Source organism: Diabrotica undecimpunctata, chromosome 4 (assembly GCF_040954645.1).
Source record: "Diabrotica undecimpunctata isolate CICGRU chromosome 4, icDiaUnde3, whole genome shotgun sequence".
Taxonomy (NCBI): Eukaryota; Metazoa; Arthropoda; class Insecta; order Coleoptera; family Chrysomelidae; genus Diabrotica; species Diabrotica undecimpunctata.
In genome coordinates, this window is record NC_092806.1 from 23,813,952 (window position 1) to 23,828,382 (window position 14,431).

General features: G+C 31.1%; 1 protein-coding gene across 4 annotated transcripts in view; it reads left to right on the plus strand.

Annotated features, from left to right (window-relative positions):
- The window catches only part of crq (croquemort), a 97,150-nt gene extending 86,176 nt beyond the window's left edge, over nucleotides 1-10,974 (plus strand). For 3 of the 4 annotated variants that reach the window (XM_072529134.1, XM_072529131.1, XM_072529133.1), the window contains exon 8: nucleotides 1,238-10,974. In XM_072529134.1, coding sequence (XP_072385235.1) covers nucleotides 1,238-1,478 — 241 coding nt within the window. In that variant the 3' untranslated portion in view covers nucleotides 1,479-10,974. The remainder of the gene's footprint in view (nucleotides 1-1,237) is intronic. The other variant, XM_072529132.1, reaches the window with a different exon arrangement.
- Nucleotides 10,975-14,431: the final 3,457 nt, after the last annotated feature.

Here is a 14,431-nt window from a genome sequence, read left to right on the forward strand (position 1 = left end):
TTACATTAGTCCGATTAAAGCTTGTGGCTCTTGATAAGCTTGTTGCTTCAGGTTTGCGGAGAGACAATATGGGATGCCTCTTACGAAATCCCACTAACCAGTCTATTCCCGCTGAGTTATTAGTATCCCAGTTTTTCGGGATTTTTAGGACATTGCGAACCTGAAACATAAAAATTCCAAGTAGACAAATTTAAATTGTTGTAACAATTTACTTACAGCCAATTGCTGTTATTAAATATGATTCGAGTTCATCTTCCAACTCTTTGGAAAAAATTTGATTTATTTTGTAATTTGGTTCAAATTTTATCGATTGAGGATTTTCTGAATTTTTGTATTTATTTATGTAACGTTTTAACGTCATGTGACATAATTTGTATTTTTTCGCTGCTCCTCTAATGCTCATTTTATTTTGAAGCACTTCAAGAACAGCTTTTTTGAGAATCTTCTCATCGGTTTTTAAGAGGGTTCTTACACCTTTGCTTTTACGTGGCATTTTCTTACTAAAATAAATTTGTAATCAAGAAATTTATAATTAATTGTTTTACTAGGGGTACAGTGTTACAAGAATTTTTGTAACAGTGTACCCTGTAACATTGTTCACTTTTGAACGCCAATGCACATAGAACTAAATTTTTAGCGCGGTAATGAAATATAGGTTATGGTTTTAAGTGTAAATCCAATAGAAATATATTTACTTTCCATCCATAATATAAAATTAATGAATTACTAACGTACTTACCCATATACTAATACACTTAGATCTTAAAAATTTTACTTTTCACAGGTATAAAAACTGTTATGAAAATATGTGACTACAAAACACTTGTATTCAACTACGATAACTGATTTATGAAAGGCATCCGACCTTTAATGAGGTTACGGTACATGTAGTTCGCCTATCTACCAAGAGGTGGAACAGAAAGCAAATGTAACACTGTTCCCTTTGTAACACTGTTCCCGCACTTCCCCTACAAATCCTTCAGACTATCTGAAGATTTTACTTTTTGTGTGACCCCATGTTTTTTTTTTGGTTTTTCTAATAGGACAACTAATATTGAAATAAAACTGTAATTTATCATGATAGGCATTATATATAAGAACCTTCTACACAATATTAGAAAACTTTTAAAGAAAAAAATGAAAGAAATCAGTAAAGTCGTTCTTAAGTTATAGCGTGACATATGGAAATAGTGCTTCATTTTTATATACTAGATGATAACATGCGTTTTTGTTTCAGAATTTTAGAAAATGTCAAATCGACAGTTATGCCCATGTTTTGGTTTTCTCAACAAGCCGATCTTACCAGTGATTTGGCCGATTCGGTTAAAGGAGTTTTGTTATTGGCCCCTATCGGTGCTTACACAGGATATGGTCTTCTAGGCATAGGAGTTCTCATTACTATCATTGGACTGGTGATAACTTACAGGAAAGGCTGGCACGACAGTGAGAACGAACTGCTACTAAATTCAAATACATAATCTAATAATTAATATTTTTCAGCTAATAGAATTAATGATAAAGGGTAACACACTGGAAGGTTACACTTGATTAAAACTTTTAGTAGGCCAATATGACCTTTCAATTTTTAAAAGTGCTAAATTGACTTTGTGTGATTTATAATTTTATTAGAAATTTTTTATATTAGTTGTTGGTCAATATCTGAGCAGCTGTTTTAATATTGTTGAGATTAGTATAATGATACGTTTAGGGAGAGTACTTAAGTTTCGAACATTTAAAATTATTTGTGACCATTTTGGTTATTTCATTAGGATATATTATTAGATTGATTGAAATATGGCGTTTTCACAAGAAACTTTTAAAAATGCTGTTTTCATGATTTCGCCAACATAATAATGGTTAATAGTAGATATTTATCTATGGGTTGCTTATTTTCCTCTATTATATTTGCTACCTGATTAATTATATCGGGTGTCCCTTTGATATTCCCATTTGCTTTTAGTTTGTTTTTATTTATTTTTATTTTAGTAGTAATTTTTCACCAAATACTTTCTCGTCTTCCAATGCATTGTTCTTAAGCTATTTGTCTAACATTTCTTTTGTTACTTTTTAGCAAGCTCGTGTTGATTTAACAATTTTTTTGTCTCTTAGGTTTTGTATGAATTTTTTTCTATGTAAATCGTCTCTTTTTCTATGTCTATTTTCTATGTCTATTTTCTATATAATCGGCTGTTACTTGATGAAGATTCGTGTTAAAAAGTATATAAATATAAAAAAATATTGTTTTTGATTTTCACTGTATTTACTTGTCATCGTAACATAAACACAAGATTATACGAGTATGTGTCAATCATACACTATTAATTTTTGCGTCATCACGTTAATTAACACCAAACACTGTACAATTGTTTGTACAACAGCTCCGGTAGCTCAAATCTGATCACAGGTATATGGGACCTATCAATAAGAAGCATGGCTTAACATATATATGTATATATATTGTAATATACCTTGCAACTTACATGATACACTTTATAATACATACTATCTTGACTCCAATTTGCTTATATAGGTTGGCATACGAGATGTCACAATTTTCAATGCGACATTCGATATACCTGGATAAGCATTAAAATAAATGCGTTTACAGGTGTAAAAGCAGCAAGCATTTGTCTCGATTGAAAGGGACACAAACCACACTAGTCGTAATAACACACACGAAAGATATCACACACCTCTAAAATCTCAGATATTATATAATATAGATAGGTTATTGTAAATATTGGAGACGAGAATCATTCCGATTTTTGTGACAATAGTGACAAGAGTGAAAATTAAAAAACAAGATGTTTTATATTCATTTACTTTTTTTAATTATATATTTTACTGAGATGTTCTTCCTTTGTATGAAAATTATTCCCATACTCAATTATTATCTCGGTACTCTTGTTTTGCGAACATTAGCTTTTTAGGTTTGCGTTTGATTAAATCAGTTTATCAATACATAATTGATGTTAGCTTTCCTTGGTATAGTTACGCTATCGCGTCCTTCAGCACTGTTTCTACCATTTCTTTACTTTGATAATAATATGTTGTTTTCCTTAGCCTAATTTATAATTGTAATACATTCCTTTCTATTTTCAATGTGTTTCTTCCAGTTTAGAACACTTAACTTTCTAAATCGTCTGTGCCTTTATCGTCCCATATGCATTTCGCTCTACTTCTAGGCTTCTTGTTGTCTGGTTTTCTTATCATTTCGTATTCTCTTCATCTTTGAACATAATTTTAACGTTAACATTTCCTTCATATACCGAATATTATCTTAAAGTTGTATACTGTTTGAATTTTATTATACCCTTTATCTCTACCAAACACCATCATTTATCTCCTTATCATGAGGTACTTAACCATAGAATTTCCAATGAAATACCTTATGACAGTTAGTATTTTGCTACAAATTTAGCACTTACTTAAATGTTTGTTACGTTTCTACAGTAGCCTACCTCTTAACCGGCTAATTTGGGATTGAGGTCCTGACCATTAAATCGACGTACATTGTAAATTTATATTAAAATTGTTACTAAGATAAGAAAAGAATGTCCTTACTCAGAATCTGTTGATTGAACTAAGACAACCGGTTTCGAGGTCTAGACTTTGCATCTAATCATCAGGTCATGTACAATATATTTAACAGTAAAACAATATAGAATTTGTATTAACATGATTAATTGCAAGTTCAGCGGACGGTTAAGAATAATTAAAGTTATGCCAAGTTGTAGATTTTAGAATTAGATTTTACTGCACTGACATTCTTGCCTTCTTTAGAGCTGAAGAACCGGCTTCTATCCATTGATTAGGTTTCTGGGTTTCTTCCATTGCAAAGTATTGTCGCAAAAAGCCATTTTTGTTTTTCCTAAAACGCAAACACTATTCGGAAAGTGTCATGCGAATGCGTTTGTGCGGTTCAGTGAGTGCAAGTGGTATCCATTTTGTTTAAATATTTGTTATGTTTAATTCCTGCAGGAAAATGTGGACAACTCTTTGATATCCGTTGTATAAAAATCTTCCAAAATTATATCGTTTACCTTAATTATAATTTTCGGTATGGTTTGCAGTTTTTGGACGCCTTTAACATGGATCATCGTTGACACTTTCATAGCCTCGTGTAATTTAGGCCTCCCATTTTTTTACGGTCGAAATTGCAATTTTACATGGCGTCTACCAAAAAGTGTACCAACATAAGAGAAAAAATCATGTTAATAGGGTTATGATATCTGGACGCATTCGAGAACTTATCAAAGCACCTTAGTATTGTCAGAAAAATTTTATTTGGCTCTTATTTTTTAGCTATCATTATAAGGTTTCGAGAATTCACATTGCCTACCTCTGTATTTTCTTCTTTATTTATTTCGATTTGGTAAATGGTATGTTTAACGAGTCAGTTTGCGAAGAATTTCTGCAATAAATTCGTTTTTCCTACGTTTGTACGTGTTTCATTTTTGTCTTAATCGTAGTAATGTAATTTCAAAAGTATGTAGTGCTAGTTCAAATGTTATAGTAATCAGTAGCTAGAAAGAACTGCGCATCTTTAGTATTTTCGAAGGTTGCCGGCAACCTATTGGTAGGTGATATTGTTAATAATTGGTATATCACGATTGGTATAGTGGGTCCGCTATATCTTTGCACAAACGTTATGATTCATATTTATACCAATTAAAGCAAAACATCATCAAAACGTCAATGTAAGAATTAGGAAATACCAAATAATGAAATTTCATTTCGGAGTTGTTACGAAAATTAATTGTAAAACGTGCTACAAATGCGCTGTCACTTGTCAGTTACAAAACTCAAATCTTCCAGTGAGTTAATTACTCATCGCCCTTCGTCATATTGCTGTCTTTGTTTGATGTAATCTTTTTTATAAGGACAACAGGCCTAATTGTATGGTTTTAGGTGTTTTGAGCAGAAAAGAGACGAAATTTAAAAATCAATTTGCGAATAGTGTCATATTTGATGACATAACAGTGTATCATTCCATCTACTAATGAAATTGTAGCATATATGTAGTTTTAAAGACATTGCAGCATATATGTACGTCTGTTAAAAGACAACTGGTTAAGAGTGAGGCTACTGTATTTGTACATTGTTTCCTTAACTTGACTAAACTTTTATTGTTTGTAAAGTTCATTCCAATTTTATTTATATAATGACCGACAGATCTGTACATAAGAAGTGTCTTTGTATATTTAATTTTAGTAGATATTTTTATATGTTAGTTATATTAGATGTAATTAATAATACCAGCTCAATAGTTTAAGTACTACAATTATTATTATTTTATTGTTTTTTTTTTGTAAAAATGTAAAGTTTAATTATTTAAAAAAACGATCATGTGTAAATAAAGTAAATCTTGAAATTTTTGTAAGTCATAATCATTAATAAAAGTATGGAATTGTAATTCACAAAATATATAATCAGCGAGTTCAAAAATCTCCAAAATAGTGATTTTGTAAATAATTAAAGCAAGTATTTGTGTATGTCTTTTATGAAATTGTAAAATATCTAATGTTTTGTGTCTATTTGAAATAAGACTGCTGACAGAATTACAGTACATATTTTTCTGTCTGGTATATCGGTGAATATTTCGCGAGAATGGATAAACAATACTGTGGTAGAATAAATAGGGTTAGACTGGGTTAAGTTCTCGTTTTAGAATCAATAATCCTTATGTTCTTATAGTGACACTATTTTAAAATACTACTGACCTTTGTTATTCTTGCCTTAACTACTGCGGTTCAAACATGACTTTCTAATTACAGTGTTGTTTAGACAGAAAAATGTAAATACTTTGTATTAGCATTGTGTAAAAATATTTTATACCAAATTTTGAATTAAAATAAAATTTTAAACTTTAGTTTCAAAACATTTTACATGTTGTGCTGTCTCTTGCCCATTTCCTTCTTAATTTGTGTATACTGAATAATTTTTGCCTTCTATTTTGGGCAATGTAGTTGTTTCCATTGACATTTTTCACTCACTTATGTTCCCCAGCCACCATCTCTTTTTTTTTGTTAAGTTGGTTAATCTTTTCCTCGGGCGCTTAAGCTGTAGTTGTTTGTATTTTGCGTGACATATTATACATCACAAATAAGGTGTGTTTTTTGACTGACAGAACAAAGGCCTATCCATTAACCCCTTAATGAATACCCCAGTCATCTAAGATTTGCAGACGACATCGTTCTGATTGCTAATAATCCTTCAGAACTACAAGAACTTAAGAGCGACCTAAGTGTAACTAGCATTTAAGTTGGCCTAAAAATGAACTTGGCAAAAACAAAATCCATGTACAACGGGCTATAAATTATACATCTTACTAATATTCAAATCGCGAGGAAGGTATTTAGTATTGAGATTATCTTTTCTCGAATAATGGCTCTGATACTTTGGAAACATCTTAATGTGGGAAATCGCCATATTTTTGGGGGTTCCTTCTTCCCTCGTTTATCAGGTTCACTCATTCCGAACTCCTATATTTTTGAACAAATAATCTGAAATCTGCGCACAGAAATTTCAAAAGTACGTAAGAAAAACGTTTTGCAGACACGTTTTTCGAGCAGAGTTATTATTGTGCTGTAGTTTTTCTTTTTAGAAACTTCTTCGTTGTGTCTTGCTGGACCAGCCTTTTTTATACAGGCGGAGAGAAACGCTGTTTGCAGATCGTATGAAGGTAATTCATAAAATGTTTGGAATATTTTGCATCTTTTCGTTTCATTAATGTTCTCGTTGCATTGAAATCGACATATATGGTTATAGACTTTCAGTTCTCTGGCTTTCTGTGGTTTATATTTTCGTCCGACATACGCTTTCTCTTCAGTTCGCATTTTCTTTGCTATGTTGTCTTTCCAAATTTTGGGGTCTCGCTTACGTTTTCTTGTTGGTTCAGGAGTAATATGTAAATGGTCATTGTTTTCAGAAAAAAACTCGTCAACCCCTGTGTCATCATTTGCTTGTTCTTCTTTATCCGGATATAATCTGAATCGTCGTCGGTTTGGAAAGGATCAGATTCTTCTGCAACAAATACGAAATATTGTATTTTATAGAAAACCCTAGTGCTGGTGCGTGGCAGTGGCGGATCTAGAGATTTGCCTTGGTATGAGAAATTTGCCTTAGGAGGAAACTTTTAATGAAACACCAACTAAAAAAAATACCCAAATTACATAAAATATATAAATAATACCTTATATGCATTAAGTTTCCTTAATTTTCCTAACTAACGTGTTTTTGGGGTTTAATTTGTCTGTCTGTGGTTTAAGTTCCATATCAGCTAATATATTTTTGTGTTTCAACAATTTTTTTCTTTAATTTTGGACCTTGTTAGGGGGAAAATTTCCCCATTTTCCCTCCCCATAGTTCCGCCACCTGGTGCGTGGACCTTTTATTATTTACATTTTTATTTTCAACTTACAACAAAATATAACCTATATTAGACTCGAAAACTAATTTTTATCATATTAAGTAATGTGATTTAATTTACTTACCATCAGCCACCCGGCTGTTGTCCATAGTGTAACTACAACTTGCACGTTGCATATTACTTAATTAGTCTTTAAAATTCAACACAAATTTAATATTTATTTACTTGAAAATAATCCTGTGTTTTACATGTGTTGTTACAAAATATTAAAAAAAGTTTTGTGGTAAAACGGTTCAAGCGCACCTAAACATGTTTACTACCAAAGCAAACTGCAATTGTTTTCATTAAATTAAATATAATGGCGACTGTAGGGGCGAAATATGCTTGAATCGTTTTACCACCAAGTGTTAATACCATCTAAATATGCGAATCTGTACTTCGAGTATATTTTTAGAAAAGTGCACTTAAACCCTTTTACTTCTAACCCCCTCAGTTAATAGTAATTAGTTTTTGACAAATATTTTATGTTCATCTATTTTTTAAATAAAATACGCTACCCATGACGTCTATGCATGTTTTTATATCAAATTAAAGCTAATTCAAATATGATAAACTTTTGTTTACAACTAATACAAAAGATCCAAACCTGAAACGAATTCCATTATGATTTACGTGTATTGAAATTTTATTTCGTCGGTCTATATGTTATATGTCAATCTTTAGTAAGCAAGGCGTTTTAAGTCACTCAGATAGTCTCTAATCTCGTCGCTCCACTATGTTTTTACCGATAAAAAGACTTGATCGTTACATTAAACGTCGTAGATGTGGCCTTTCTTCTCTTGATTATGTCGCCACATATGTATCTTTTATTGTTTAAACAATAGCTTTTCTTACTGTAAAATAGAAACAAGGGTTGTCCTTTCAAATTATAAGGTGCCTTTAAGGTTGTAGCTTGAAATTTCAGATGTATCTAAAGCCGTAATAACTGTTAAATTCATTGTGTTTCAGATATTTTCTATGGTACTGTAAAAAAACACAATTCATTAAAGTTATTAAATAATTATATACGATATGAAATGAAGTATATTTTGTGAATTAACAAATAAGAAAACTGTGATAATTTTGTAAATTTTTAGGTCATGGAAAATAAATTATTGCATCGTAAATGGAAAAGTGTGCCACGTAGATACTTTATTTTAAGTTTTTGGTGAAATTATATAGTACTTAGTTTATTGTCTGATATTCGTGTATGTTTAGCATGAACTAATACACGATACTTTGGAGCAACTGAAGAGTCGTTAATAACGGTTTAGGTGGCCAATAATAATAATAATAAATGGATGATGTTTTTATATATATAGTCCGTACTTAATCCAAAACGTACGTATGTTATTTATAATCTAATGTAAAACATTCGTGATTGCACCTCTACTATAGCTTTGATATCGTATATTCTCAGGTAAGTATATATATAAAATTTTGCATGCGAATACAATGAAACTTAACGCATCTGGCATCATATATTTTGTTACTACAGATTTGCAGGTTTTAAAAGAACTTGTTATTCCTAATTCATACTATTTCAAATAAATTTATTTACTAAAGCCGATGAGAAATAATAATTTAAACAATCACTTTAAATGATCAAAATGGTCGCCGTTAACCTCCGGACAATGTGCAAACCTATTATTAAATTCGCGAGTCACTCTTTCGAAGACTTCTTCACGTATTAGTTCACGTTTATCAATAATATTCTTTGTTTCAAATCTTGAGAATATGTTAATCGTTAAATATCAACACTTGATTTTAGATAACCCCAAAGAAAAAATCTAACGGATTAGGGTCTGGGGAATGAGTAGGTCACTCTATGATCCTCTACGTCCAATCCATCGATTTGGAAAATTCGCATTTAAAAAATTTATAACCCTCGCTAATAGTGGGGAAGTGCTTCATCTTGTTAAAACCAAAAATTTTGTCGTAACTGACCATTCTGTTAGAAGTTTCCATCTAGAAAAAATGGGTTTATAAGCCTATTTTGAACAATTTCCGTCCAAACATTCAACTTTTTTAGATGCTGTTCTAACACGATCACAGTAACCGATCAATATTAATATTTCAATACGATCTTTTTAATTAAATGAGCAATTTTTATTTTACAACTTCTTGTTAATTGGTATATCAAAAGTTACCTACTAGATAGTACTCGTTAATTACTTAGGTACTACATGTTTTAATATAAAACACCAGTTTACGTTTTTACTTTAATTAGTCTAGTAAATAAATAATAGCATTATAGATTGTGAGGATGTGAACTTTTGCGAGTATTTTGTACATCTGTGAAGTGATTTTTTAAAATTATTATTCTCATTGGTCTTGGGAAATAAATGTGCTTAACTATTCTGTAACTGTAAAATGATGTTACTCATTTTAACAAATTTCTTCTACCGAACTTAGTATATCTGTATTAGGAATAACAAGTTATTTAAAATATGCATGAAATATACAGGGTGTCCCATAAGTTGAGGGTATTTCCAGTGAAATCGGAAGTAGAGTAGTAAGAAAAAATATAGCATTAGATGCGTTATATATCTTTGTATTTGCATGCAAAGTTTCATGAATACCGTCTTCTTCGTTTGAAAAAGTATTATTTACTTGTTTCGATACTTTATCTCAATCCCAGTTGATAAGTATAACAAAGAACAAAAGTATGTAAAAAACAGTATAAGTGCAGAAGACTTTCAAACATGAAACGACAAATAGAATTCCAAATCACGATAGGTACAACATATTAAGACCATGTTGTTTCAAGAATTAAGGTAAAAAGGTTACCAGTGTAAAGCCAACTTTACATTATGCAATTTTCATGTTATGCAAGACAGTTAGGCAATTTATCGTTAAGATTCATGCTGCCAATATAACAAAATTTATAGTTTAGAATAAAACAACCTTATTGTTTAAGTGTAAATGTTAATTATTGGATGTAATAATTTGTGATTTATATTTAATACTGGACTGAAATTTCTAAGTGAAATATCTAAAGTTAATGTTTTGATATATTTCTTCTATTGGCAACAGTGAGTGGTGTCTCATAATTAAACGAAAATAGTTCTGATGTAAACAGATCACAATTATCTATCTTACAATTTTTATTTACTGACGGGTACCAATTTCTTATTCATTATACCCTCGGCTTGTTTTCTCAAGACAATATATTTAAAAAATATATATCGCAATAACCAGTATTCTATTTTTAATTTTTCAGTAGTTAATAGAAACATAGAAACGGGCGATTAAAAATGTAAATGTTCATAAATAGCTCTTGGATTTTCAGCTTAATTAGAAAATTGTACCGACTTTTTGAAGTACATTTTTGGAATATCATTGCAATGTAAACATTCCCTGTCGACATTTCGGGTTGATCGGTCTATGACGATATAAATTCGTTGTTAATCACCTGTAACATAATTGGTAGAAAAAACCAAAGACGACCTTAAAAAATTATTTAGACTATAATGTAAAATTTTGTTATATGATGCATGATTATTGTTAAAGTTTTTGTAAAAGAATATATCTATATAATAAAATGTTTATATTTTATATAAGTAGTCTTTTTTACATAAGGTAACATGTACCTCCTCCGATGGAAAAGTAAAAAATCAGATAGACCATATTTTAATAGAAAGCATACATCATAAGGCAATAGTCGATTGCAGGAGTTGTGAAGAGGTAGATACCAACAGTAACCATACACTAGTAATTTAAAAAAAATTGCCAATAATTCCAAAATTGTTAGAGATGGATTAAATTACCAATTAGAGCGCCTTCAGTAGAAGCAGGTTGTAAACAGACTAGAGGAAGAAATAAATAAAGGCTACAGAAGCCAGTGAAGTAAAACATAATAGAACACATACAGACAGCCATGTCTTATGTTAGCAAAAATACAGTGAGTGATCAAATTATTATGATCACTTCAAAAACTTTGTATTTTGCTGTTTAATAAAGAATAAAACTGCATATAAGCGTCTAATGATGTGAATATAATATAAAAATAGATCATAAACACGTTCTTTTACAAAATTTTAAAATATTTTTTCTTTGACCTTAAATAACAATTTTTTTAATACTTTGTGTGACCTCCTTTAGCTTCTATGGCAGCTTTGATCCTCCTTAGCATGATTTGAATGTTTCTTAGGCAGTCCTCTTTTATTTTATCGTTTCTGTGCCAGGTGGCAATGAGTCTCTCAATTAACTGCTGCTTATTTGTGACAATTTCCTGGACAATCCCCCTCTTCATAAGCTGCCATAGATTTTCGATCGGATTGAGGTCTGGGGAATTACCTGGCCACTTCAGTACTTTAATTTTCTTTTTTCCCAGGTACGATGTTACTGTTTATGCCTTATGGCACGGTGCTGAATCGTGCATAAATGTTAAATCCTCCGATTCGCCAAACCATTTTTTGATTTGTGGCATGTGCTTTCTTTCCAGAACTTCAATATACTGATGTTGATTCATCATTCCATTCACAATGTACAGCCTCCCTGTGCCCTTACTGTTGATCACAGACCATACCATGAAAAGGATGCTTTACTCGCTCCACTATGCAATCCTTGTGATATTTTTCACCCACTCGCCTTCGGATGAAGGCCGACTTATCCATGAGTATCTCCACTGTAGGCTCATCGGAGAAACAAACCTGTAAATAAAAAAAACTATAAGATATTTTTTTAGGATAAAAACAGTGGTTATAAGGATTTAAACTTTAGTAGTGACGTAATTTACCTGACGTAATTTACCTGATTCCAACTTTGGTTTTTTGGCAGGACGATATGATTTGAAACCTTGCTCAGCAAGCCTTCTGCGGACTGTCATGTCAGAAACTGGCATCCCAGCTTCACGAATAAGTTCCGTGAGGATTCTTCTTGGCTTCTTTCAATTGTTTACGAAGATATCCCTCATTTTTCTTCCGTCTCTGGGTGTAGTGACACGCTTTCGACCACATTTTTGGGCACGCTGGTGAGTCAGGGGTTTGTTGGTATCAATTTTTTTCTTGATGCTCACTCTTGTGTCTTGAAAATGTCTTTAAAATTAAAACTGATAGATTTTTTTCACTCACAATCACCACTAATACATTAATAAAACATACTACAAAGATAAAACGATACTAATCTTTCAAAACCAATACAAAAATATACATATTCAGTTGTAAACTCCAAGCGCAAATTTACCACAATGTGTATGTTGCCACGTAATTTGACACAAATGACACTTCTAGAGCTGTAAATGTCCAAAAAGAAAGGTTATTAGTGACAAAATATATTGGCATACCTTAATCGTATAGCATATGATTATATTATAAAATTTTTGAACAAATTTGAAAAACTTAAACTTTTGTGACTGATCATAATAATTTGATCACCCACTGTAGAAACGGTGAAGGGAAAAGAATTTGCAGAAGGAAGAAAAAAAACAGCTAGAAAAGCAATTATTGAAAAACATAAAAGCCTACATACTACATAAACAATCAGGTAAAAAACTTCTACCAAGAAGTTAGGAAATTCAAAGAAACTAAAAAGAATTATACAAAGTATGAATATAAATAAACAAAGATAGTTTGCTTCTAGAAAAAACTACAGAAAAATTACACAGATGGGCGGAGTAGTTCGAAGATCAGTTAAATACAGACTAACAGGAGGAAGTATAGGGAAATTAGAATTGACAAGACGACGATGAGGAAACGTGCAAGGAACCAACTCTGAATGAAGTTATAAGAGACCTAAAAAATAACAAGAGAACAGGAGAAAGCGCCAGCCTAGATTGTTAAAAGGGCGCCGAAATACTGCAAGAAAGAATATTTCGCTGAATATTAGCAGTTTGGCAAAGGGACGAAATGCCGAAACAATGGAATAGCGCTATTATTTGCCAGATCTAAAAAAAGGCGACAAAACGGGCTGCGAAAATTATATAAATACAGCGCTATTAGAAGTGGTCTATAAAATATTCGCAAAATGATTAGGAAAAGATTAATGAAATATAAAAACAAAGCTATCGGAAATTACCATGAAGGGTTTAGACAAGCAAGAACAACTATTGATCAAATCGGTACGTTAGAATTCATTCAAATCAATAGCTACCAACAAAACTTAAGATTACATACATATGTTATTTATCGATTTTAGAGGCATACGACTCTATAAACCGAATGATGCTATATGAGGCCATTTCGTGTTAGGAACATGAAAAATAATTTAACAACGGAAGAAAGCTTTTCAATGCAGGTCACAGTAAATAGATGTTTAAAACAAGGAGATCCGCTTTAAACGAATTTACTCAACCTTGTATTAGAACAAATCGTAAGAAGATCAAATATGAGCACAAACAGGACCATATTCAATATTCTCTGTAAACTGATCCGAGTCTGAACTGTCTAGTAAATATATAATAATTATTTTTTGCTTATTTGCCAACGTTGTTGGTCAAATTTTGACTTCAAACTCGATCTGGACTGGAAGTGACTATATAAACTAAGAATCCGTGTCCATAGCCAATATTAATTGTAAATAAAAATATTTACATGCAGAACAAACTCCATAAAACTAAACCAATTAAGAATAAAATGTTTTAATCTAACCTAAGGAAGCAAACCTAACCTAAACCTGCTAACAAAGCAGTATTTTTTTGTTAAAATGAGTTAAGATTAAAATGTTAAAATATTTAATTAAAAATCTCTGATATTTTTTCAAGAAAATATGTTTTGCTTAACTACCTATGGCAACACTGGTTAAAATTACACTTCTTGAGCATATGAAATTTCACTACTTCTTGTTTCATGGTATATAATGGCGGTGGCTTTTAAAAATGACATATTTTAAATAGAAATTGCATAAAAAAGAATATTTTGCACCCAATAGAAATTCATTGTACAATCATCAGTAAGTGAAGCAGAATTCATTGATATAAATTTCATATCCGTCAAGTTCGTATTTTCTTACTACACTAATAGGTACCATAAATTATTTTATAAGTTTAGTACATATTATCTTATTCTATGATCCTGGAAG